Source organism: Phyllostomus discolor, chromosome 1, assembly GCF_004126475.2.
Source record: "Phyllostomus discolor isolate MPI-MPIP mPhyDis1 chromosome 1, mPhyDis1.pri.v3, whole genome shotgun sequence".
Classification (NCBI taxonomy): domain Eukaryota; kingdom Metazoa; phylum Chordata; class Mammalia; order Chiroptera; family Phyllostomidae; genus Phyllostomus; species Phyllostomus discolor.
The window spans coordinates 103,553,212-103,580,696 of NC_040903.2; the positions used below are offsets into that span (position 1 = coordinate 103,553,212).

General features: G+C 36.8%; 1 protein-coding gene across 1 annotated transcript in view; it reads left to right on the forward strand.

The window, feature by feature from the left end:
- The window catches only part of WDFY3 (WD repeat and FYVE domain containing 3), a 243,909-nt gene that overhangs the window by 193,164 nt on the left and 23,260 nt on the right, over positions 1–27,485 (forward strand). Inside the window, 11 exon segments of the mRNA XM_028505686.2 lie at positions 1,133–1,301; positions 10,191–10,354; positions 13,023–13,171; positions 14,874–14,994; positions 15,515–15,600; positions 18,215–18,295; positions 21,752–21,806; positions 22,054–22,173; positions 23,841–23,958; positions 24,895–25,001; positions 27,098–27,251. Of these exon segments, the coding sequence (XP_028361487.2) occupies positions 1,133–1,301; positions 10,191–10,354; positions 13,023–13,171; positions 14,874–14,994; positions 15,515–15,600; positions 18,215–18,295; positions 21,752–21,806; positions 22,054–22,173; positions 23,841–23,958; positions 24,895–25,001; positions 27,098–27,251 (1,324 nt within the window).

Below are 27,485 nucleotides of genomic sequence, written 5' to 3' on the forward strand. Positions count from 1 at the left end.
CAGAAATTTTAGACAATTTTTTTATTGTATTATATTTTTAAAAAACAGGCTTAGGTCAATTGGGAGGAAACTGTTTTTAGGGGTAAATGTTAGTTATTCTGAAAAAAATGCTATAGCATGCCAAAAAGTTAAATTTTTTCTAATGTTCCTAGGTAATAAATTTATTTTTGAAATGGAACTATACCATATTTTTCAGACTATAAGAAGCACTTTTTTTTACCACATTTTTTGCTTCAAAATTTTTCCCCTATTTCCTCCTCTGAAACCTAGGTGCGTCTGGGGTCCACACCATAAAATGCACCTAGGTTTCAGAGAAGGAACATAGGGGAAATAAATTTTGAGGCAAAATATGTGGTACAAAAGTGTATCTTATAGTCCGAAAAATATGGTGCATATGTTCTTGATATACTTTTAGTTAGTAAGATTATGGGTCACATTCTTCTGCACAATAAACAATGAGGATGTTTTAACAAATTGGAGATACCACCTCGGAATGGCAGACCAACCAGAGAGCACCATCTGGCTAGAAGCTTGTTGATTCCATGTTAGGTCAGGACTCTCTGAAGGTTTGGACCATTCCAGAGTTCCAGAGAGACCTGGGAATATGCGAAAGAACAGGGCAATTCTGCATCTGTACTTCCAAATATCTGAAATATACAGTCATATGGATGACTCCAACTGAACGGCTGGCCCTTAAGGCCTGACCTACATACTTTACTGGGGTGGAAGCAAACTTCCAGGCCCCCCACAGGTTAAACATCTCCTTGGAACCTGATGCTCTCCGATAGTGGGCATTTTCTTCACTTTCCTGGATAGGGAAGTTTTCTGATACAGCAGTGAGGCGGTACTATACTAACATGAAGTTATTTGGCTAGATATGACTTATTTCTATTTCAAGAAGAACAAAACTGCTAATATTGTTTTATATGTCTTTTCCAAATCAAGGGAATTTAAAAATACACAACACCAAAATCTATGGAGTTACTGTGTATTTAAAAACTTATTAAAAATCCCATAACAAAAAAAAAGGTGACACACAAGAGGTCTTGAGACCATGCCTTCCCTTGGGAAACTTTATATTTTAATTCTTGAAGATAATTATTTGAGTTCTTTTCCTCTTGTTACTTCTTAGAAACCTGCTAGGTACAGAAGAGCCATAAGTTATGACAGTAAAGAATACTACATGAGACTAGCCTCTGGCAATCCAACCATTGTACAAGATGCCATCGTAGAGACTTCAGAAGGTGAAGCTACTCAGCAAGAACCAGAGCATGGTGAAGACACCATTGCCAAAGTCAAAGGTCAGCCTTCTTGATTTTAGTTTAAAATCATTAGAGCAGTCCTTGTATTTGAACTTACAGGAAAATGTGAGCAGCTGTAAATGGTGGGGCCAACCCTTAAAGGTATCCATAAATATTATACCCTATGACCCTACTTAAAAATTAATTTATGTACTGAAATTAAAGCTACTGGCTCTTCTTTATTGCCTACAGATGAATGTATTATACCCGTTGGCTTGATAATTTTTTATTGTATTGTGCAGAATTCTCAGTGGCACCTGATACTTCAGTGCCCTAATAAGGCCCTAATAAGTATGTAAATATTTGTAAAATTTAAACAACCACTAAATATGTGCCATTTAGTGCATGTTAGCCAACAGTGAGCAATAAGGGTCTTTCTTCCTGTGATTATTCCAAATCTCTACTTCATGGAGCTTAGTATAGCAAACATACGGTGGTGAATAGTGCTAAAATGGCCATGGGCTTTTTTAGTTGTTATTTTGGGTTTTTTAATGTATTTTTTCCCAATTACTATTTAGTCCTCTTCTACTCCCCTCACCACCACTCCTCTCTGCATTTACCACACTGTTTGTCCCTGCCCATGAGTCTTTTTCCTTTTTGCTCAATCCCTCCATTCCCTGTACTACCCTCAGCTAAGCTATCATCCTGCTATCTATGAGTCTGTCTCTATTTTATCTGAGTTCAGTCTGTTCATTAGATGCCACATATGTGTGAAATCATATGGTATTTGGCTTTCTCTGGCTTATTTCACTTAGCATACTGTCATCCAGGTCCATCCATACTGTCACAAGGGGTTAAAATTTTCTTTTTTTACAGCCAAGTAGTATTTCATTGTGTAATTCCACATAGTTGTTTTATCCACTTATCTGCTGGTGGACACTTGGGCTGCTTCTATATCTTGGCAATTGTAAATAACATTACAGTGAATATAGGGGTGCTTATGTTCTTTTGAATTAGTTTTTGGGTTCCTTCTAGTATATTCCTAGAAGTGTATGCTATCTCAAAAGGCAGATCCATTTTTAATTTTCTGAGGTGTCTCCTTACTGCTTTCCACAGTGGCTGCACCAGTCTGAATTCCCAACAGTGCAAAAGGGCTCCCCTTTCTCTACATCCTCTCCAGCACTAGTTGTTTGTTGATTAACTGATGATAGCCATTCTGACTGGTTTAAGGTGATATTTCATTTTGGTTTTAATTTTCATTCTTTGGTGACAGATGATTAGCATCTTTTTCATATGTCTGTTGGCCTTCTGTATGTCTTCTTTGGAGAAGTGTCTTTTCAGGTCCTTTGCCCATTTTTTATTTTTTGTTATTGTTTTGTGCTGAGTTTTGTAAATTATTTATAAATTTTTGATATTAACCTCTTATCAGATGTATTGGAAAATATATTCTCCCATTTTGTGGGTTGTCTTTTTATTTTGTTGATGTTTTCCTTTGCTGTGCAAACCTTCTTAGTTTTATGTAGTCCTAATTGTTTATTTTTTCTTTTGTTTCCCTTGCCTAGGGAGATATAGCTAATAAAATATTGCTACAAGCTATGTCTGAGATTTTGCTGCCTATGTTTTCTTCTAGAGTTTTTATGGTTTCAGGTCTAACATTTAATCTTTACTCCATTATTCTTGTGTGTGGTGTAAGAAGGTGGTCTAGCGTCTTTTTTTGGGAGGGGGGGCATGTATCTGTCCAATTATCCCAACACCATTTATTGAATAAACCTATCTTTAGTCAATGTATGTGCTTGCTTCCTCTATCAAATATTAATTGACTATAAAGGTGTGGGTTTATTTCTGGGCTTTCCATTCTGTCCCATTGATCAATATGTCTGTTTTTATGCCAGTAACATGCTGTTTTGATTACTCTGGCCTTATAGTATAGTTTGATATTAGGCAGCTGAATTCCTCCAACTTTGTTCATCTTTCTCAGGATCCTTGTTGCTGTGTGGGTCCTTTTGTGGTTCCATATAAATTTTTGAAATATTTGTTCTAGTTCTATGAACTCTGTCATTGAAATCTTGATAGGAATTGTGTTGAATCTATAGATCGCTTTGGGTAGTATGGACATTTTAATGATATTAATTCTTCCCATGAACATGGTATATGCTTCTACTTAATTTGTATCTTCTTCAGTTTCTTCCTTCAGTGTCTTATAATTTTCAGAGGATAGGTCCTTTATATCCTTGATTAGGTTTATTCCTAGCTTTTTCGTTCTTTTTAGAGAGGTTGTGAATGGGATTGTTTTCTTAATTTCCCTTTCTGTTCATTACTGGCATATAAAAATGCAGCTGAGTTCTGGATATTAATTTTGTATCCTACTACTTTACTAAGTTCATTGATCAGTTCTAGTAGATTCTTAGTGGAATCTTTGAGGTTCTCTATGTACAGAATCATGTCATTTGCAAATAAAGACAGTGTTACTTCTTCCTTTCTAGTATGGATGCCTTTTATTTTCTTCTTCTTGTCTGATTGTCGTGGCTATGATTTCCAAAACTATGTTGAGTGCAAGAGGTGAATGCAGGCATATTTGTATCGTTACTGATCTTATGGGGAATGCTTGTAGTTTTTGCCCATCAAGTATGATGCTGACAGTGGTATTGTCATATATAGAGTCTCTATTATGTTTTGGTATGTTCCCTTATTCCCACTTTGTTGAGAGTTTTGATCATAAATGGGTGTTGGATTTTATCCTTCATTTTGTTTACGTGGTGAATCACACTTAATTGATTTGGGAATATTGTAGCAACCTTGCATTCCTGGAATAAATCCCACTTGATCATGGTGTATCATCTTTTTGATGCATTGCTGTATTTAGTTTGCCAATATTTTGTTGAAGATTTTAGCATCTATGTTCATCAGCAGTTTAGCCTATAATTTTCTTTCTTTTTTTTTTTTTGTATTGTCTTTATCTGGTTTTGGAATTAGGATAATGCCGGCTTCATAAAATGAGCTTGGCAGCCTTCCCTCCTTTTGAATTTTAGGAAATAGTTTGAGAAGAAGAGGTGTAAGTTTTTCTCAGGATGTTAGGTAAAAATCACCTGTGAAGCCATCTAGCCCAGGGCTTTTGTTTGTTGGGAATTTTTTTACTACAGCTTCAATTTCACTAGGTGTAATCTGGCTAGTCATATTCTCTGATTCTTCCTGACCTAGTTTTGGAAGATTTTATGTTTCTAAGAATTCATCCATTTTGTACAGGATGTCCTGTTTGTTGGCATGTAGTTGTTCATAATATTTTCTTATAATGCTTTGTATATCTTCGGTGTCAGTATTTTCTCCCCTTCCATATGTGATTTTATTTGGGTCCTTTGTATGTGCATCTGGTTAAAGGTTTGTCCATCATGATTATTTTTTCAAAGAACCAGCTTTTGGGTTCATTGATCTTTTGTATCATTTTTTCAGACTGTTTTTTTTTTTCTGCTCTAATCTTTATTATTTTCTTTCTGTACTCACTTTGGGCTTTATTTGTTGTTCTATTTCAGGTTCCTTTAAGTGTAATGTTAGATTGTTTATTTGAGTTTTTTCTTGTTTCTTGAGATAGGCCTGTAATGCTATGAATTTCCCTCTTAGAATTTCTTTTCCTATGACCCACAAATTTTTTTGGTTGGTTGTGTTCTTATTTTCACTTGTTTTGAGGTATCTTTTGATTCTACTATGATTTCGTTGTTGACCCACTCGTTGTTACATATTATTTATGTTACATACCATTTATTTAGATATTATTTATATTGTTGTAAATAACATATTCTTTAACATCCATGTGCATTTTTCAGTGTTCTTGTGATTGATTTCTAGTTCCATAGCATTGTGGTCGGAGAAGATGCTTGATATGATTTCACACTTGTTAATTTTATTATGACTTATTTGTGTCCTAAAAATGTGGTCTATCCTAGAAAACATTCCATGTGCATTTGAAAAGTATGTATATTCTACTGCTTTGGGGTGAAATGCTCCGAAAATATCAGTTAATTATATAAGGCCACTGTCTGCTTGTTGATTTTCTGTCTAGAAGATCTATCTATTTAAGTTAAAGCGGTGTTTAAAATCCCCAACTATGATTGTATTTCTGCTAATCTCTCCCTTTATGCCCATCAAGATTTGCTTTACAGCCCTGGTTGGCGTAGCTCAGTGGATTGAGCTCGGGCTGGGAACCAGAGTGTCCCAGGTTCAATTCCCAGCCAGGGTACATGCCTGGGTTGCAGGCCATAACCCCCAGCAACCACACATTGATGTTTCTCTCTCTCTGTCTATCTCCCTCTCTTCCCTCTCTAAAAATAAACAAATAAAATCTTTTAAAAAAAAGATTTGCTTTACATATTTAGGTGCTGCTATGTTGGGTATGAAAATATTTGCTAGGGTCATATCTTCTTAGATTGTTCCCTTTATCATTATAAAGAAATAGTGTCCTTCTTTGTCTCTTACTATAGCGTTGATTTTAAAGTCTATTTTGTCATAAAAAAGTATTGCCACCCCAGCTTTTTTTCTTTTGCATTTGCATGAAATATCTTTTTCCATTCCTTTACTTTTAGTTTGTGTGTATCTTTTGATCTGAGGTGGGTCTCTAGGTGGCAGCATATAGATGGGTCTCATTTACTTATCAATTCAGCTACCTTATGTCTTTTGGTTGGAGCATTTAAGCCATCTACATTTACAGTGATTATTGATAGATATGTATTTAGTGCCATTTTATTTCTTAGACTATTTTCCTCTGTTTCTTTTTTTTTTTTTTCTCCATTCTCTTTTTCTCCTAAAGCAAGCCCTTTAACATTTGTTGCAGTACTGGTTTGGTATTAACAAACACCCTTAGCTTTTTCTTGCCTGGGAAGCTCCTTCTTTCTCATTCAATTTTAAATGATAGCCTTGCTGGGCAATTAGTCTTGGTTTTGTAGGTCATTGTTTTTCATCACCTTGAATATTTCATGCCACTCCCTTCTGGCCTGAAATGTTTCTGTTGAGAAATCAGATGATAGTCATTAGTGCTCCCTTATAGGTAACTCCCTGTTTTTCTCTTGTGGCTTTTAGGATCTTCTCCTTGTCTTTAGGCCTTGCCATTTTAATTATGAGGTGTCTTGAGGTAGGCTTCTTTGGTTCCAATTTGTTTGGGACTCTCTGAGCTTCCTGGACTTGTGTGTCTTTTTCCTTCACCGGATTAGGAAAGTTTTTGATCCTTACTTCAAATAGGTTCTTGGTCCCTTGCTCACTCTCTGTGGTATTCCCATGATGCAGATGTTGTTATGCTTCATGTTGTCCCAAAGGTTTCTCAACTCTCCTCATCTTTTTTCTTTTTACTGCTCTGTTTGAGTGTTTATTTTCCACCTTGTTTTCCAAATTACTGACTCGATCTCCTGCTTCATCTAACCTGCTGTTTATTCCTTCCAGTGTATTATTTATTTCAGATACTGCATTCTTTATTTCTGACTTGTCCTTTTTTATGGGTTCTATGTATTTTTTCATGCTGTTGAGTATCCTTAGAATCATTACCCTAAACACTCTCATAAATCTGATAAATTCTCTGCCTCCATTTCATCTAGTTCTTCTTCTGGAGAATTTTCTTGTTCTTCATTTGAGCCGTATTACTTTGTTTTCCCATTTTGGGTACCTCTTTGTATTTGTTTCTATGTATTAAGTAGATCTACAAGACTCTAGTACAAGCCTAAGTCAAACCCTGCCTGTAACCAGCCCTGAGCAACCTGTTTGGAGCTATCAGCGATCCATAGTGTGTGGCTCCCTCTGGTGGGCCTGTGTGCGCAGAAAGAACCAGGCTGCCCACCAAGGCTAGCTTTTCATCAGCACCAGGCCTGGGAGAGTGTCAGCTGAAGTCTCAGAGCTCCCAGTAATCCACCTCTGCCTACAGGCTTTCTGTAGGGTTAATCAGTGAATATCTTCAGCTGTACTCCTCAGCAGCAGGGCTTTAGCCCCATAGGGTGGGGCAGAATAATTCCTGTAGTCAGGGCTGCTGCTTCCCCTCAGGCTCACACCATTCAGAGAGGAGTGCTCAGCCTGAGAAAGATGGCTCCTGCAGTATGGAAATGACTCAGCATAGGGATCCTGGCCACTGACCCTTCAGTTCTCTCCCCAGAGCCACCAGCTTCAGACTCTCCTCACATGTCTCTGGTCTACTCTTCCCTCTCTCTGCCACAGTCCAGGGTAAGTGGCTGGAAATGGAATTTTTGTGCTTTGGCCCTTTTAAAGGCTCTCCATTTCCAGCCGTCTCTCCCTGATAGACAGAAACCCTGCTGCTTTCCATAGCTGTATGATACTTGGGTTCCTTTCCTTGTTCTGGTGCTGTAGGCTGGGGAACCCAGTTTGGGATTTAAACCCCATGCTTTTCAGGGGGAAACCCCTGGCCACTGAAATATCCCTCTAGAACTTCAGCTGCTGGGACCCCAGCCAGCCCTCTCTTGTCTCCTCCACACTCCCTACCAGTCATGTTGCGATAAAGTGGTTTCTTCTGCCTGTCCTTGGTTATAAGGCTTCTCTGCAGCTAGTGTTTGGTTGGTTATTCAGGATGATTTTTCTGTAATTTAGTTGTAATTCCAATTTGGTCCTAGGAGGAAGTTAGTGTAGTTTCTACTTGTTTCTCCACCTCTTGAGTCCTCCACCATGGATGGGCTTTTTGATTCTTTTACATATATGTGCTTTCTGCCACCTTTGTACAGCTTCTCCATGATGTGGACCTTAACCCCTCCCCAGTCTTAAAGACACTGGTAAATAATCAATCATCTTTCTCTGAAGCCTTTCCAACTTCTCTGTCCACCAAAAATAGCACTTTGCTCATATTACTTACAGCAATTTCAGTGATTTTTCTTGGCTTCATGTTTTTCTGAATTATAAGTTTGTCAGAGGCAGAGATTATTTTTCATTTCATTTTATAGCTTTTGGCACTTGGCTATCTGAAAATGGAGATTCAGTTGTTACTGAATAAATCAATCCATTGTTTTAACTTTTTTAATTCTCTGATTCACCATAAATGCAAAAGTCTTGGCATATTTTATAAATAAAGCCCCAGATTATAAATTAAGAACTGTAAAGTAAAAATGAGTTCTACATTCTGTAGATTAAATTAATAGTATATGACCATCTCAACAAAATATACCTTGAAAATTGTGATTCATTTCTCCTATTATTCTAGTATACCTGTCCTCTCATGATGACTCTGACTTACTAAACATTTCATAATTGATATAACAGAGTTTACGACCTTTTGAATTTTCTTGACCATTGCACCAGCAAAATTATTGAGATGGGTCCAAAGCTGTATTAACTGGGTGAAACCCCCCAAGTGTAATTCCCAGAGTTAGACGACTTGTGTTTGGGTCACGTTATTTACCAGTGTTTGGGTCATTGGTGCTTCACTTCTCTGGGCCTCATTTTCCCACTCTCTAGTTGAGCTAACCCCACAAATACTGGTGTCACTACTCTGATATTCAAAGTGTTATGTTAGACATCGAGTTGGAGGTTTTGATTCACCAGACAAAAGTAATGTAGTTGTAAGCTTTCCCCCATTGTGGATGTCCTCAGCAGGACTCAATCTCTCTTGTTTACTGACTATACTCTTTTATATGTGAAAATAAGGTTCTTCCCATGGTAAAGCAGAACATCTGGTAACACATATTCAAAGCTTATGATTCTAACAGGCTGACTTACACTTTGTCAAAATTCTTAGAGCAACTGTCATTCATAGGTGTAACATGACTTTTTTTTGGTACAGCTAAGATGATTACTTTAATGAAATGTGGGATTTAGAGTGTATTTTGAGTGTTGCTTATATTTTAGGATCTCATCAGCTGATTTTAATGTCATCTCCTGTGACTATTAATAAAGTTATCAAAATGTAGGCAGTAAAATGTTTCCTTAATCTGCAAATTAAATGATTTGTCCCTGTAACATAAAGAATTCTGTTCTTGTTCTATCTTGGCTGCCGTGGCTCTCTGGATTGAGTGCTTGCTGTCCTGTGACCCAAAAGGTCACTTGTTCGATTCCCAATCAGGGAACATGCCTGAGTTGAGGGCCAGGTCCCCAGTTAGTAGCATATGAGAGGCAACCAATTGATGTATCTCTCACACATCAATATTTCTCTCCCTTTCTTTCTCTCTCCCTTCCCCTCTCGCTAAGAATAAATAAATCTTTTTTACAAAAAAAATCTGTCCTTATTCTTTTTTTTAAATTTTATTTATTTATTTTTAGAGAGGGGAGAGAGAGAGGGAGAGAGACAGGGAAGGAGGGAGGGAGGGAGAGAGGGAAAGAAACATCAATGTGCAGTTGCTGGGGGCCATGGCCTATAACCCAGGCATGTGTCCTGACTGGTCTGTTCGTATTCTTTATGAACTGATGATATGATCAGATTCATTCATGTATGAATGACCATACTACTGCTTGTGACATTAGTCTTAAAATAGCCCTTGTGGGCCCTCTAAGTAGGTGGGTTCTCTTGGAGTCATGTTTGTAAATTGTAATTTTTACTTGTTTCTGATTGTAACTGATCATTTATTCATGGTACCCCCTCAGTGACATTTGTCCATAAGCAACACCATTCTTACCATTAATTATGCTAAACTCTCTATCATCATTATCCGATACTTATTTAGAATTTACTGTTCATTAACCATAATGCTAAGTGTTTTTTACATAATTACCTCATACCTCCAACAATTCTCTAAGATAGTATTTTTATCTTGTCTTATATATAAGAAAACTGAGGTTCAGAGATGGCAAATGATTCTCCGAGGGCACACAATCGTTTAACTCCAGAGTCTGTATTGTTTAGACTGCTGAGCTGTGCTGTCTCCATCTACCTTGTGGAGTTATCAGATGGGAACTGTATACAAGGGACCGCATGAGACTGAAATGCTTCCCAAATGGCTCCTGCAAGCTCACACGGCCTCCTTGGTCATTGTCCTATAGGTCTGGTGAAGCCTCCTCTAAAACGATCTCGATCTGCACCTGATGGAGGAGATGAGGAGAACCAGGAGCAGTTACAAGACCAGATTGCTGAGAGCAGCTCGATAGAAGAGGAGGAGAAGACAGATAATGCCACCCTCCTGCGTCTGTTAGAGGAAGGAGAAAAGGTATTGTGCTTCTAAAAAGTAAGGATTGTATTTAAGTAACTTGTTTCCATTTTACAAGACTAGTTGATAGGGTGGCAGAAGATGAATATTTCAGCCTCTGTGATGAAATACAATATTAAACAACATTTTGGGTTCAGTACTCTGTTCATGCCATTTTCAGGATTGTCTGACCTAGCAGAGCACAGTAAACAGTGTGAAGTTTCACCAGATACAATATTAACAGTTGGCACGTAGTTCACTATCTTCCTCTACAGCCTTTATTAGGCTGCAGTTCTTGCTATAATTCTCTATTCCAAACTCATGTACACATCCCATTCTGGCATTGTATTAATACTTTTTTCTACACCTCTGTAATTCCAGAAAACACATTCAAGAAGCTTCATCCAGTCTGTACTATCTCCTGCAGCCTTGTACTTGACCCCTACTCTCCTTCACTCATAGAATATTACCTTGCCTTCCCATTTCTCTCAACCTCCTAAACCTTGCCCATCTTTCCAAGTTCATTTTATTGACTCTTTTTTTGTAGCCTGTGCCCCCTGCAGTATTGTGTGTCTTGCAGTTTCCAGCATCTTTATTTCCTCATTCTGTACTTAACTCATTGTCACCTTTGCTAAAATGCCCCTCTCTCCATTGTTTGCATAACCTCTCCTTGCAACTCCCATTGATGCAGCCTCATTGATTTGAATGTCTTTAATACTCAAAATGTAAAAAGTGTTTCCTGACTGTTTTTGCCATCTCAGTCTTGATTAGCTACCCCTCCTGTATGCTTTTATAATACCTTGCGTATATACTGTGATTTATCACATCATGATGATTTGTTCCTGTGTCTGTCTCTGCCCATAGAAAGAGAGCTTCTGACAGACAGGCGCTGTTTGTTATTTCTGTCCTGTTGTTTCACACAGCTCCAGTCTCCTAACAGACACCAATAAATCTTTGAATGAAGGAGTGATTGGTTGAGTAGATAAAGGGATAAATGAATAAGGAATGACTAAATGTATAGTGATTATCCTCTTTATAAAGGATGGTCTTTTTGCCAGTTATATTAGATCTTAGAATAACCCTTGAAATTTTACCCACTAAGAAGTAGTAACCAGAAATCAGAATATAACTTCAAAAATTCTGTCTGAATGCATGGCCTTGTTAATCTAGAATGAGAATATTTTTAAAAATCAAAAGTATATTAGGTATGAAGGAAGCACAAGAAAGGCTCTGGGGTCTTAGGAAATTTTCTGTTTCTTGATTTAGATTCTGGTTGCATTATATTTAGCATTTGAAAATTCAAGCTGTGTATTTATGAAAAACATTTTTCTTTATGTATGTTACACTATGATAAAGCTATTTAAAAAGCACATCAGTATTTTTTCTGCAACATTCTACATTTTCATTATAGAAGTAGTTCAAATGTGGCTATGAAAATTGACTCATATTTGTATATTTTAGAGAAAATTATTTTCTAGTGCTGTTATTTGTTAAACTTTTAATCTCATGAGTACACTTTTTTCTCTAATTGCTTTAAGTTTCAATAGTGCAGGAAGTGTATTCAAACTGACATTCATTTGACATTTGTTTGCCTCTGGATTAGTTGTTGATTTTTTTCCTTGATTCATATTGAACTGAGTTTAAACAAGAAAGAATTGTTACTAAGGACATGTCCTGCTCATTGGAAAGAAGACAATACTTACATTGAGAAGTTTAGCAACTCCTTCCTTCTGTGAGGAAAAGACTACTACTGCCAATTTGGGCTTGTTATAAAGGCACAGCAAACAGTCTGCCAGGCAGGCAGGATCCAGGTTGGAGCAGAGAGGGACAAATGCCCCAGCTCTAGTTCCAAATATTGTTATGGGAAAAGGAAGTGAGCTGTGTGGAAGACAAGACAGACAACAACTGCTAACATGGTTATGTACATTATCTTGCTCTCATGACCAGTGTACATTTGAAATTTACAAAGACACAGAAGTCCAGAGAAATTAGGAAACTTGGTTAAATCTATAAGTAACAACTGCTAATTCACTCAGGATTGTTAGGCTCTGCAGACCTTTTTCTTTTTTCATTTTTCTTTTTAATTTTATTTATTGATTTAAGAAAGAGAAAAACACTGATTTGATGTTCCACTTATTTAGGCATTCATTGGTTGATTCTTGTATGTCCTCTGACCGTAGATCAAACCCTCAACCTTGAAATATGGGGACAACACTCTAACCAACTGAGCTTCCTAGCCAGGGTTGCAGACCTTTTTCACTCTGTATCCTCCTGCCTCACAAAAGGCACAATTCTGATCTGTTTACATGTATGCCTCAATACCCTTTCCTGCCAAGTTTCTAACTTGTTTATCACTTGTAGAACCTCAAACATATGTGCCCGGCTTATAGTGAGTACTCAGTGAATATTGAAAGAAAAGGATGAATGGATGCACATGGGTGGATAGGAGTGATTGGTTGTTTCCTTTTACTGAGATCAACTGCAAATCAGACTATTGTCTTAGCAGATTCTTCCCAATATGCTTAAACTCAGATTTCATATGCTTAGCTCAGGGGATGCCATCACAGAGCAATAACTCAGTAAAGACCTGTTTACCCATGAAACCTTTTGCTTCAGTTATATCAAAAAAGAAATTATCTCAGATTTTTAAAAAATCTGTATTAATGAATGTATATGGTTTTCTTTCTAGATCCAACACATGTACCGCTGTGCTCGAGTACAAGGCCTAGATACTAGTGAGGGGCTACTTCTTTTTGGTAAAGAGCATTTTTATGTGATTGATGGATTTACAATGACAGCAACAAGGGAAATAAGAGATATTGAGACTTTACCTCCAAAGTAAGTAAATGAATGAAGAGACACAAAGTACAGCTATCCCTAGAAAACAACATATTCAAATAGATTTGTTCATCCAAAAATTGTGTTTTAAATAATATTACCTCTCAGTTGGTATGCATCTGTTATCAAATATTCACAAGGGTAATTGTTATTTACTGATAATAAAGAAAAAAATTTCCTTTTATATCAATGAAAACTAATTTATGGCTGAATAACATTAGACACTTAATTCCTTATATTTCAAATTGTTCTTTCATTTTTTTCCTTTGGACCTGTTTTTTTGTTGTTGCCTTTTTTCCACTACAATTTATCCCCCTTATACCTCTTCCACTTCCACCTGCCCCACCCCCACAGTCACCACACTGTGGTCCACGTCCATGAATCCTTTTTTTTTTTTGCTCACTCCCTCCACCCTCTAACCCCACCCACCAAGAACTGTCAGCCTGCTCTCTATCTGTGAGTCTGTCTCTATTTTGTTCATTAGATTCACAATGCGTGAAATCATGTGGTATTGGGCTTTCTCTGACTGGCCTTATTTCACTTAGCATAATGTTCTCCAGATCCATCCATGCTGCCGCAAAGGGTGAAACTTCTTTTTTTTTTTATGGCCAAGTAGTAGTCCATTGTGTAAGTGTCCCGTAGTTGTTTTAGCTATTCATCTGCTGGTGCACACTTGGACTGCTTCCAAATCTCAACTGTTATTTAAAAAAAAGCTGCAATGAACATAGGGGTGCTTATGTTCTTTCAAATTAGTGTTTCGAGTCTCTTTGGATAACTTTCCAGAAGTAGGATTGCTGGGTCATAAGGCAGATCTATTTTTAATTTTTTGAGGTATCTCCATAGTGCTTTCCACAGTGGCTGCACCAGTCTGCTTTCCCACCAACAGTTCAGAAGGGTTCCCCTTTCTCCACATCCTCGCCAGCACTAAAATGTCAGTACAAACACAGTTATAAAGAAAATGCAGGTAGGTGCACAATATTCTAACAGAGGAAAGAGCATCCATGTCCTCTGAGTGCCCTACAAACAGTGTGACTGCAGCACAGGCAGGAATTAAGTAAGTTTTATCCATCTTCCTTTTCTTCTGCCAGACAAAGCTAGAAGGAAGATAAAAAGCTAAAGGCTTAGAAAGTCAACATGTTCTTCTCTTCCTTTGACATTTTGAACACCTTACACTGTTGAAGTAGACATGGCACTGCAGTTCATTCCCAGGATATATTTCAAATAATTACTTTCAACAACAATCAGGGCCACATATGACTTTCATGGGCCTCTTCTCCATATAAAAATAATAAAAACTGTATTTTATGACTGTTGGTTTAAAGATGAATATATTTATATCATATATTAAAATATTTTCTTTCGCCTAGTTATTATTTTTCTGATTTTAAAGACATTAAAACATTTTCTTGAGCTCCTAGTACTTAGACCTGGGCACTCTGCCTGATAAGATAAGTTGACCCTGATAGCAATAATGGGATTTTTTTAAATTAACTTCATCAAAGGAGGTGGTTTATATGCGGAGTAGCTGACAACTTATTCTCTTAAACATATTTTTTGAACTGAAATTTCTGATATACTGTTCCCTAGTATATAGGTTAAATATATTCCCGTGTTTATATGTTGAAAATAACAGCTTTTGTTGGACTGCAAATTTGTCTCTTGCTGTGTTTTTGTTTACATCCTTTCTCTTGGCTGCCTGTAGTATGCATGAGCCCATTATCCCTAGAGGAGCCAGGCAAGGCCCCAGTCAGCTCAAGAGAACATGCAGCATTTTTGCATATGAAGATATCAAGGAGGTACATAAGAGGAGGTATCTTCTGCAGGTGGGTTGATTTAGTATTACTAAATGTTTTGTCATGTTCCTTCATTCAGAGGATGTATTATTTTAAAATTGGCACATGCCATGAAAACCCTCTATAGGACCTGCATTATCCTCTAGAGTATTTCTTAGGTTATTCCTTAAATTTGGTTATGTGATTAGCAAATTCATATTACATGGACACATAACTCTGAATAATGCATCTTTTTAAAAAAGTACAACTTAAAACATTATAATTGCCTTTTAATTTAAAATTTATACCCTCATTATAATTTTACAAAATTATAACTTTATAATTATTTTATTTTACCATTATTCTATTATTAAATATTTTAGAAGCAAATTGAGAACGCATTCACAACAAATTGTCTCTGTTTATTTTGTAATTGAATCTGCTAGGAATTTATGATTCAGTGTTCTTCAGTGAGTTAATTTTTTTCAACATTGTAGAAATTGGTAGTGGAAAAGTTAATATATAACCTTATTTTTGTTTTTCTTAATGTTTTTTTCTCTGATCATTTCAGCCTATTGCTGTGGAAGTTTTCTCTGGAGATGGACGAAATTACCTCCTTGCTTTTCAAAAAGGAATTAGAAATAAAGTCTATCAAAGGTATTGTTTATTACAGATACTTCATAATGCTATGCTGGGAAGAGATGCAAGGGAAACTATTATTAGTTTAGGTAGTTTTTAAAAATCTAGAATTTAGATCAGTGAATTAACTTCTTTGAAAAAAATGTTTCATTATTGCCAACCTCTTAAAACAATGTTTTTCTAACTAGCTTTATAATGATGCTATTTTATTTTGAAATGCCTTTTTTTCTTCTGGTAACTATAGTTATCATCAAAAGCTACTTTCATCACTAACTCCTATGTCTACAGATGTAAAAATGGATGCTGAAACTGTAGCTTTAAAAATTATACTCTAGGTTCAAAATAGGCTTTCTTCACATTGAATAAAGGGACTGAGTTTCCTTGGAAACTACATTCATATGAGACTTTCTCTGAACTTGGAAGGGAAGTTGGATGCCTTCATCACTGAAAAAGTAGCACAGCAAAATAAAGCAGTCAATCTAATGTAAACATATTTTACTTTTGGTAAAATATATTTACAATTTTACATTGTAAAAAGCAGTATATATCCATAGCACTCAAAGATATTTCTGTTAGATGTATGAATAGTAAGGCTTTTATGAACTGATTATAGATATGAGAGACCTTCTCTTATTATTTGAAGGGTGGTATAGATGCTGCAGCCGGCCCTCTAGTAAGGGAAGTTTTGTATTTTAAGTGATTGCCATGAGGAATGACTTATATCAAGCAACATTGCTTATCATTACACTACAGTAATATTACCAGCAAGCACCTGGGGGTAGGGTGGTTCTTTGAATCAAGGGGTTGTGCATGTGGATTGGTAGCTCACATATGGGAAGAACTAATAAAGTGACTGAAATTTTAATTATCTGGTTTTAATCTCTAAAGGAGATACTGTTTTCAACGCTAAGAAATTATTTACTCTTCATAACTAGACACCATTACAAGGAGATAAGTTTCTCTGAGAAATTTTTGTGTCCACATTCATTCCAAGAATTTCCACATAATTCTCTTTGCATTTAAAAAAATCGATGTTGACATTGTAAGCAACTGAAAAAATTTTTTAGAGTATCACATAAGTTTCTTATCTGTGTGTACCTTCATTTGTTCAATGACATGTCTGTTCTGTCATTTGCTTAGCTATCATGATTTTTTCATGTCTTGTGCATATTTAGCTGTTAATCACTCTGGGACTTCATTAGGTTGGCTCAATTCCTGTGAATTAGTGTTGCAAGGCCTTTTCTTCTGGTAACATGGCAGCATAAGTAAAAATCCCTAATGACTGGTTTTGCTGTGGACCTTTGTTACTTGGCTTTGGAAGGCACCATCTTATCTATTTTTTGTAACAGTATTCTAACTATCATGTATCCCTGTTGCCTGCCATTTACTGGAAAATGGAGAGGTAAATGCAACAAATAAGATGTAAATGAACTATCCATCCTTTATTTTATTTTATTTTATTCTTGTTTATTCTATTACAATTGTCCCTATTTTCCCCTTTTGCCCTCCTCCATTCCTCTCCACCCCCACTCCCACAGTATATTCCCACCCTATTGTCCGTGTTCATGGAGCTTTCATACATACTCTTTGACTAGTCCCTTCCCCTTCTTTTCACCATTCCCCCCAACTCCTTTCTTCTGGCAGCTGTCAGTCTGTTCTCTATTTCCATGTCTCTGGTTCTGTTTTGCTCATTAGTTTATTTTTTTTTATTAGATTACTCTTGTAAGTGATATCATATAGTATTTGTCTTTTATCTACTGGCTTATTTCATTTAGCATAATACTGTCCAGTTCCATCCATTCTGTCACAAAGGGTAGAAATTCTTTCTTTCTGCTGCATACTATTCCATTGTGTAGATGAACCATAGTTTTTTCATCCATTTATCTATTGATGGGTACCTAGGCTGTTTCCTACTTGGCTACTATAAACAGAGCTGCTGTGGACATTGGGGTGCATAAGTTTTTTGAATTGGTGTTTTGGTATTATTAGGGTGTATTCCCAGCAGTGGAATCAGTGGATCATAAAGCAGTTCCATTTTTAGTTTTTTGAGGGCACTCAATACTGTTTTCCACAGTGGCTGTACCAGTCTGCATTCCCACCAACAGTGCACTAAGGTTCCCTTTTCTCCATAACCTCACCAGCACACAAAGCAGTATTTTTGACAATATATCTCCCATGCAAGGGAAATCAAGGAAAAAAACAAATGGGACTGTATCAAATTAAAAAGCTTCTGCACAGCTAAAGAAACCATCATCAAAATGAAAAGGCAGCCAACTGTATGGGAGAACATATTTGCCAATGATACATCAGGCAAGGGTTTAATCTCCAGAATGATAAAGAACTTACATGACTCAACAATCCAATCAATCAAATCAAAAAATAGGCAAAGGACTTAAATAGACACTTCTCCAAGGGGGACATACAGAAGGCCCAAAGACATATGAAAGGATGCTCAGCAAAGGATGCTCAGCATCATTAGCCCTTGGAGAGATGCAAATTAAAACCACAATGAGATATCACCCCACAACTGCCAGTGTGGCCATCATTAATAAATAGTCTTCCTTTCTTAAGCTCCCACTAGATTCTAACTGAGATTTCATTTCCAATTTTATGCTGTTTTTAAATTTCCCAGGTTTTTGGCTGTAGTGCCATCTCTAACGGACAGTTCAGAGTCAGTGTCTGGACAACGACCGAACACAAGTGTGGAGCAGGGGTAGGTCGATTTAATAGTAAAATTAGAATGTTTTGATCGATTTCCTTGGAGTCTTTTAAGCATGCATATATGCCTATATGCATAATTGAGTACTTACTATACAGATTTCTGTTCTGCTTCTTCCATTCAGTGTTTTATGTAAATATTTCTCCTGCTTTAAAAAATTCTTCAGAAATATTACTGTATTTGCTGCCTATTCATCATATGTATAAAACATCCTTTTATTTGTGGATATTTCATTTTTATCATGTTCCTTTTTTATAATAGTGGAAATGTGATTCCTGATTATTTTTTAGAGTAAAGAAAGTCCCCTTAGTAAAATAAAGGGGTGTGAATTTGAAGGGTTTTGGTACATAAAACCAACTGAATTTCCATAAAAATTATACATGTTTATATTCCACTATTTGTGAATAAGTTTAATTATTTCCATAACATGTTTGTCAAATTTTTATATTTTTTAAATTTTTACTGATTTTATAAAATGTTTTTCTTTAGTTTTTAAATGTGTATTCTTTTATTAGTAGTACTAGAGCTCTATAAATGTTTGTTAGCCACTTAAAATCATCATTTGTGAATTATATATAACTTTTGACCTTTTTTTTTCTGAGTTTCGTGGTGGTGATGGTGCTTTGATTACTTTTTCTTTTAATTGAGATATAATTGACATACAACATTTGATTAGTTTCGGTATACAATATGATGATTTGATGTTTTTTGTATATTTTGAAGTAACCACCACAGTAATTAGATAGTTAACCTTTCCTCTTGAGTTTTTACTATTAATTTTTATGGAATTTTTCTAAAATAATGTGTTACTCTTATGCTTGTCATGTTTGTTGCAAATTGCCTAGTTTTCCTCTTAATTTTTTTAACATTTAAATTTAAACTTACACTTTTATGTGTTCAAACCTATCAATGGATCCTTTTGCTGTTTTCAGCTGCTGCTGCTTTTAGAAAGTCCTTTTAGGTAATGCAGCCATTTTAAGAATCCATATACCCACTTCAATTTACAGTCACTCAGGACTTCATGTCCTTTATAATCCACTGGAAGAGAAGCACTGCTTTTGGCTACAATGAATTATTGCAGCATGCAGGAAAATGACTTAAAACATTAGTGGAGATTCTGCAATTTGTACATAAAATTTGAGTCCTGGTCTGTATTATGTCTAAAAATATTAAATTCGTATATTTCTCTTTAGGTTGTTACTTTTATTTTTCTTTAGCTGAGATTTAGCAAATACAAATGCTAAATATATGCTTTTGTCAGCCTCAGAAACATGTTCTGTTTCTAGTCATCTGCATTATTAATATAAACACAGAAAGTGGAGGTTCCCTTAGAGCACAGTGAGCCTTTTTTCTACTTGTGATCAAATTGCTAGTACTTTTACTGCCTGGATAATCTTAGCTTGCTATATTATTTCTACTACTGTTTGTGGTGAATTGGCAGCTCTTAAAGAACTTCTAAAAGCTCAGAGGCAAGAAGCAGATATTTGTTTCCAGCTTTAATCTTCTAATTGTTCCCTTTGTTATAAACTTGAGGAGTGATCGTAGCTCTTTTTTTAAGGGAAAGTACCCTCTGTTCCGCTTTTCCTAATGGGAACAATTTGTCCAGGAGTGCAAAGAGTGTCTCTACCATTGAGCTGAGTCTATTAATTTCCTTTCAGACAATAAAATATATAATTAAGTGTTTGCCTACTGGTTCAGTAACTACTTTATAATCTTCAAAATATTAATTAGCAGTATTATAGAGCTGTTAAGCCTAAAGAAGGGCTTTATAGCATTCTAGAAAAGGCTACTATCAAAAAAAAGTCCTTAGCCCTGGCTGGTGTAGCTCAGTGGATTGAGCACAGGCTGCGAACCAAAGTGTCGCAGGTTCAATTCCCAGCCAGGGTACATGCCTGGGTTGTAGGCTATAACCCCCAGCAACCGCACATTGATGTTTCTCTCTCTCTCTCTATCTCTATCTCCCTCTCTTCCCTCTCTAAAAATAAATAAAATCTTAAAAAAAAAGTCCTTAATATTGAATGACATGAGCAGGAATGACTTTTCTGTCAGTATATTCATATTCTCATTCACTTATCGACATCTCAGGAAATATGCAGTGCAACTACAATGTACAAAATACTGTGTACTATTTCAGTTATTACAACATAATGTATTTAAATCCTTTTACGTAATGATTATTGGAAAAGGTAGAAGGTTGGACTAGATGGATGTTTTTCAAACTCTGGCCATAACCCACAGTAAAAAATACGAGGCCTATCCAGAAAGTATGCAGCCATGTAATATGAAAAATAGAGGTATTTATTAAACAAGACACAAGATACAAAAAACATACACAGGACAATTATACCTCAGTCCCCTTCAAAGTAGGCACCTTTGGGACCTCACGTAGTTCTGATTACCATCAGCTGCCCCATCATATTTTCCTGAATCTCATCGACAGTCTGAAATCTCTTCCCTTTCAAAGGTGATTTTAGTTTTGGGGAAAGTCAAAAGTCACAGGGCACCAAATCTGGGCTGTAGAGGGGCTGGGCCACCTGGGTGATTTGATGTTTCGCCAAAAAACTCTGCAGGAGACATAATGTGTGAGCGCTGTGTTGCCACAGTGAAGCTGCCAATCACCAGTTGCCTATAACTGCAGCCTTCTGAATCATCCAGATAGTTTCCGCAGAGGAATGCTCAAGCTTAATGCAGAGTTTGATGTACATTCTTTGCTCTACTTACTCAGTCATTTTGAATGTGACAGCCACACAGCACACATGCTCACTCAGTGGCATCTACTGTCCCCCCCTCACTAGTACAGTGAGGTCATCATTGTCTGCATGCACATCCCAGTCCACTCTCCTTGGCTGCCAATTTACATCAATGTTGTGCAAACCATTCTCGTTTTATAAATAATGGCTGGAGTCTTTCCGGACAGACCTTGTATATTCTACAATGCATCCCAGGACACAAATTGAATTAGAAAAACTAAGATGAAATGTGCTGAAAATACTTTCCATTACTATCTGTGTTGCCTTCCAATATTCTATTTCCTTTTGTTTGATTCCATGTCATTTCATATTTCAAATGCTAACTAACCCACTAAACTGATTTTATGACCTAATAAAATCAGGTCCTCCATAGTTTGAAAAATTCCAGGACATGGTGACTTAAAATTTTCAACATTATCATTAGTCAGATTTAAAATGCTATTGCCACCCTGGCTGGTGTAGCTCGTGGATTGAGTGCTGGCCTGAGAACCAAAGGGTTGCCAGTTTGATTCCCAGTCAGGGCATATGCCTGGGTTGCAGGCCAGGTTCCCAGTGGGAGTATATGAGTGGCAACCACACATCGATGTTTCTCTCCCTCTATTTCTCCCTCCCTTCTCCTCTCTCTAAAAATAAATAAATAAATAAAATCTTTTTAAAAATAAAATGCTGCTGCCTACAATTTAATATTTTTTGTTTTCAGATCTGGGTTGCTTAGCACTTTGGTTGGAGAAAAGTCTGTCACTCAGAGATGGGAGGTAAGCCTCCTTCATAATTTATAGTTGGATAGTGTAAATCATATAGTTAAAAGCACTTTAATAACCCATAAAATATGTTCCATAGCAAAAAGAAAAGTGTTTGTTCTTTGGAGAAAAAAATGTTGATGTTCTGAAATCTATAAGAAAAGAAATTGTCCTTTACCTCACTTTGCATATCATTTTTAAAAGTGAACATAGTGGAGATCATTGATTGCTCTAAAATAAACCTCTATTTATCTTTCTCAAGAGAGGTGAAATAAGTAACTTCCAGTATTTGATGCACTTGAACACTTTGGCTGGCAGATCATATAATGATCTCATGCAATATCCTGTTTTTCCTTGGATCCTGGCAGATTACGACTCAGAGGTAAATCTCAAATCATTTTGTGCAAGTGGAACACATTTGAAAGTAATTAAGAGATAATGCAGTGGCTCCAGTGTTTTATTTGCTTTATAGTTTAAAGTTCTCAGCAGCACTTATTCCAAGAGGATGAGAAGAACTTTAGCTTGGGCTTATACAGAATGTGGATAATTAACAAACTTCTTGGGCATTAATTCACAACTTCTGTTTGGTTTCTTAAGTGCTAATCAATCTGTATCCACTGGTGGATGCCTCTCTCTTATCTACACTGCAGCCAGTTTCATAAACACAAATCTAATTGTCATCTTCCTGTTTAAACTAATTCAGTGAGTCATCATCGAAATTTGAAGAGAATTTAAAAACCTCTGTAGCATTCCCTTTACAAAGTAGCTCTTACAAATCTATCCTTTATTTACTCCCAGGATTGCTATTCTGGGCTCCCCTGTTAGTCTCCTGATGTATGCCCCCAGTAGCTCTGCAGCCGCTATATGCTCCTGGTGTGGAATTCTCCCCAGTGCTCATGCACAGCTCTCCCACTTACAGATTCACCTGGCTAAGCTCCATTTCACCCTGCAAGACACACATAAGTATCACCTCTGGGGAGCCTTCTGTCCTCTCCTCTTCTTGGATTCACACACTGCCTTGAAGATGTATTGTGGTATTTTGTTTCATAGCATGTCATAATCATGACTTGTGTCTGGCCCTACTTGACTGAGGTCCTTGAGTGCCAAGACTATTTTTTGTGTCTCTTAATTCCCAACATCTAGAGTAATGCCTGGTACTTAGTATATGCTTTAATGTTTGTTGAATTAACAAAAACAATTAATGAAGTATTTTGCATATGGAATTTGAGGGGACAAATGTACTAACTTGACTTATATTCATAAATGTGGATCAGTTTCTCCTGCCCAAGGCTTTTAAAATACAAGTTTGGCAAAATTGGTCAGCCTTATGCCTTATAAAAGGAATACAAATTAAATATCCCACAGGTGCATATTTCAAATTTCTACTTTTAAATCCTTCAGGAGGTAAATTTCGGTTTCCTTTCAAATATGTGAATTACGTCAACTAGAGATGAGTGTTTGAAATAATCCGTGGCAGGGTAGTCTGAAAGATTCCATCTCTGTTGGAAAGTTACTTGATCTTGTTTGATGCTGTGTTTTAGATGTGAACGAACTACTGACTGCTCTATTTTCACTTCCCAATCACCTCTAAGAAGGAAATGCTCAGAAGTGAAGTTAGAGTGAAACAGAGGAAGAGGGGAACAGAACAGCAAGGAGATTTGATCCTCCAGTTATGCGGGTGATGGGGGATAAAGATGAATTGGAGCTTTTGTGTCCAGAGTCTCCTCCTGTGTCCTTGCCAAGCATGGGAAGGATTTTCCCTCCTCCTCCTCTGCTCCAAACATGGATCCTGAGTGCCTTCCTCTGTGAACACTTAATTTCCAAAGTAGTTGCCTCCAAATTGAATCAGTTCACAAATTGCCATGTGCCTCTCTGTAAAGTGAGACTGACCAGTAGGTACATAGCCTTGTTTTGGAGTCCAGCTCTGCCAAGGTGACCTCACATATGCTAGCACATTTATGAGTCACCATAGTCTGCTGTTGCTGCCATATGTATCTATGATGGTAAGGATAAAGGATGTATAGTGCTGTGTTTTGTTCTGTATTTTAGGAGGTAGATCTTACTAACCCCAAGACATTTAGAAACCTGGCTAAGCCGATGGGAGCACAGACAGATGAACGATTAGCTCAATATAAGAAGCGATATAAAGACTGGGAAGATCCTAATGGTAAATAACTTTTCTTGTCATTAGACTTTGTACCTAATTTCAAAAGTCAGCCATTATTTAGTGGTCTGACATCTGTGCATCTTTCCACAAATTGCTTATATATCATTACATCCGTCTATGTTATATATCCATATATCTATACAACTATCAGAGTAGAAAATCAGGTTTTATATGACGACTTAAGGCCCTGCCTAGAAGGGATTTTTTTAGATAGCCTGTCAGGTACTGACAGAAATCTAAGTATGTATGCTTCATATAGGGCCAAAATTTTCTATCATAACATGTCTTTAATATGAATCATATTTAGGCCAGGAACTATACTTTTTCATTTATTAACGCTCTTTTTCAAACCCTGTTGCATTACAAAAAATTAATTGACTACTTTCTGAAATACTATTCAGTGTACTTAAATTTACTATATTTAATGTTTGTCATGCATGCCTCACAAACAAGCAAAACAACGAGAGAAAAGAAGAAAAAGAAAAGAAAACCCTAAGCCTAACAGTATTCCCTATGTGGACTCTTTTCCCCCTGTCAAGGAGAGTATAAAACTTGTACAATATTTGTAGACAATTTAGAGAAATACAGATTTTCAAAGCCAGAACCTAGTGAACAGTATCTGTAAGTCAATAAATATTCTGCTTCAGTGGAGATGGTTTGCTTTTAAGAGTTATTTATTATATAAAAGCCTCAAAACACGAATTGCTAGATAGGCTTAGTTTTGGGGGAAAGGCATTGAATCATATTTACTTCTGATTACTACCACATATGTGAGCAGTAGCAGTGTCAGCATAAAGTTTTCATGGTACAAATGCCAGCACTACTGTATTTAGTGTCACAGTTACCACACATGTTAGCATTTTCAAGCCTATTAATACCGACTTTCTAATATTTACTCTGTTGTTTTCAATTATGCTTTAATCTTCTTTTGAGCAGGAGAAACTCCAGCCTACCACTATGGGACCCACTATTCATCTGCAATGATTGTGGCTTCATACCTAGTGAGGATGGAGCCTTTCACACAGATCTTCTTAAGGCTACAGGTAGAACTCTGAATTTAGAATTTTTCATTTTATACAAGCCTTCTTTCTATTTAAAATTGTTGCTTATTTTAAAATATTGTTATCCTGCTTCACAAGAAGGCTTGTGAAGTTTCAATCTCAAAAGTAATCAAATATAATTAAAGTGAAACATTGCTGGGCCAAAATTAATGAATGAACTAGAATTTATTTATAATAAAGTGCCACGGTCCTTTAGCCAAAAAAGCAAGTAGTACGTGCGGTCTGTCTGGAAAATGTCCAGCTATTGTTTATATAACGAGAATAGGTTGTGTGACATCGATGTAGCCTGGGAGCCAAAGAGGGGACTGGGATGCACATGTGTCAACAATGACAACTTCACTGTCTAGTCACTGGGGGCAGTAGATGCCCTTGAGTGATGAGCATGTGTGCTGTGTGGCCATCACAGTCAAAATGACTGAGCAAGTAGAGTAATGAATCTGCATGAAATTTTGCATTAGGCTTGAACATTCCTCCATGGAAACTATTAAGATAATTGAAAAGGACACAGCTATGGGCATCTGGCAATTGGCAGTTTCATCATGACAATGTACCCACTCATGCAGCACCAAAAACTCGACAGAGAAACATAAAATCACCCAGGTGATTCAGGCCCTCTACAGCCCAGATTTGGCACGCTGTGACTTCTGGCTTTTCCCAAAACTAAAATCACCTTTGAAAGGGAAGAGATTTCAGGCTGTCAGTGAGATTCAAGAAAATACAATGGGGCAGCTGAGGTCCGCAAATGCCTCTGAAGGGGACTAAAGTGTCATTGTCTTATGTATAATGTTTCTTGTTTCTTCAGTAAATGTCTCTTTTTCATAGTACATAGCTGGAAACCTTCTGGATGGACCTCATATGCTTTCTCACCATGTGTGTGGAATTCAGCCTGAACTGGTTGGATTTAATAAACAGTTCTTAAAAAGACATTTGCTGTCTTTTTTATTGTAATTGCTTTCCTCCATGTTCTCCTTCATTTATTCAGATAGTGTTCTAGGTGCTTAGAGGACTTCCGTTGAATAAAGACAAAAGCCCTGCCATGTGGAGCTTACATACTATTTGATTGAGGGAGATAGACAGGCAAAATAAATAAATATATTGTCAAACGTTTTAAAATACAGTAAATGCTATCAGAACACTATAGATCAGGGAAAAGGGAATGGAAAGTACAAGAATTAGAGGTGAGGGAGGTTATGATGCAGTTTTAAAGAGTCGTCAGAGTAGGTCTCCTTGAAAAGGTGACATCTGAACAAAAACTGGAAGGAGGTGAGGGGGTTGTTACTCATGGCAATATCTAGAGAAAGTGTGTTCTAGACAAAGGGACCACCAGCCCATGTGACCACCCTGAGTGTGGTGTATGCCTGAGATGTATGAGGAGCAGCACAAAGGCCAGAGTGTGTGGAACAGAGTAAGTGTGGGGAAAAGTCAGGATTGTGGCAAGCCTTGATGGCCATCGTGTGGAGGTTGGCATTTTCCCACAGTGAACTGCATCATAGAGACAAATACTCTGCCTTCTCTTCAAACATAGCACAGGGAGTTTGAGGAAGAGGATGGTGTATCTGTGAAGCTGTGTTAGCAAAAGAAATCCCATTTCTGTTTGAGTTTGTTTTATCAATCTGTATCTTTTCTGTCACCTCTCAGGTTCTCCATTTAATTCTTACTGGTATGAGAACTTCAGTGTCATATTATTTATTAAACCAGTCAAGCACATATCTAACTTGAGCATATCCAACTATAAATGACTACAGTACAGTCTTTAGGAGAGCATCATCAAAATGTGGAAGAATTCATATTCCTTATTGTGTTTTCTCTCTCTAAAAACTATTTTTTAAATGACTTTACATTTGCATTTTATTTTGATTACAAAGCAAATGCACTGAGTACCCTTTGTAAGGAATATCCCAAAAAGAATTTTCTTTTATTGGTCATTTAAAATGTTGCATATTTGACATAGGATGATGGGAAGTGGAAATATCACCCAAAATTTCTTCAGGGTGTTCAAGCCTTTGCTTGAGCTTGACAGAAGCTGTGAGGTGGGAGTGGTTCTCTAACAAAGAGGTGCCTTCTCATTCTGTCCACAGGGGGGCCACTTTGACCTGGCTGACCGGATGTTCCACAGTGTCCGGGAAGCCTGGTATTCTGCATCAAAGCACAACATGGCAGATGTCAAAGAACTGATCCCAGAATTTTTTTACTTACCAGAGTTTTTGCTGAATTCCAACAACTTTGATCTGGGTACGTAGAGCTATGTCATTATCTTAGAAATGTTGTCCAAGAAGAGACAGGTAGAAATAAGTGACTTTTCTGAAGATTGTCTGCAGTGTACACTGACAAGATGTCCTTGTGGTTTCAGCTGCTGCTAGTTACTATAATTGGATGTCTGCGATTAAATATTTTTTTCAAATAGCTGTTTCACAGCCCAGTAAATTCAATAAAATTTAAAATGTAAATTTAAAGGAAAAAAGGCTT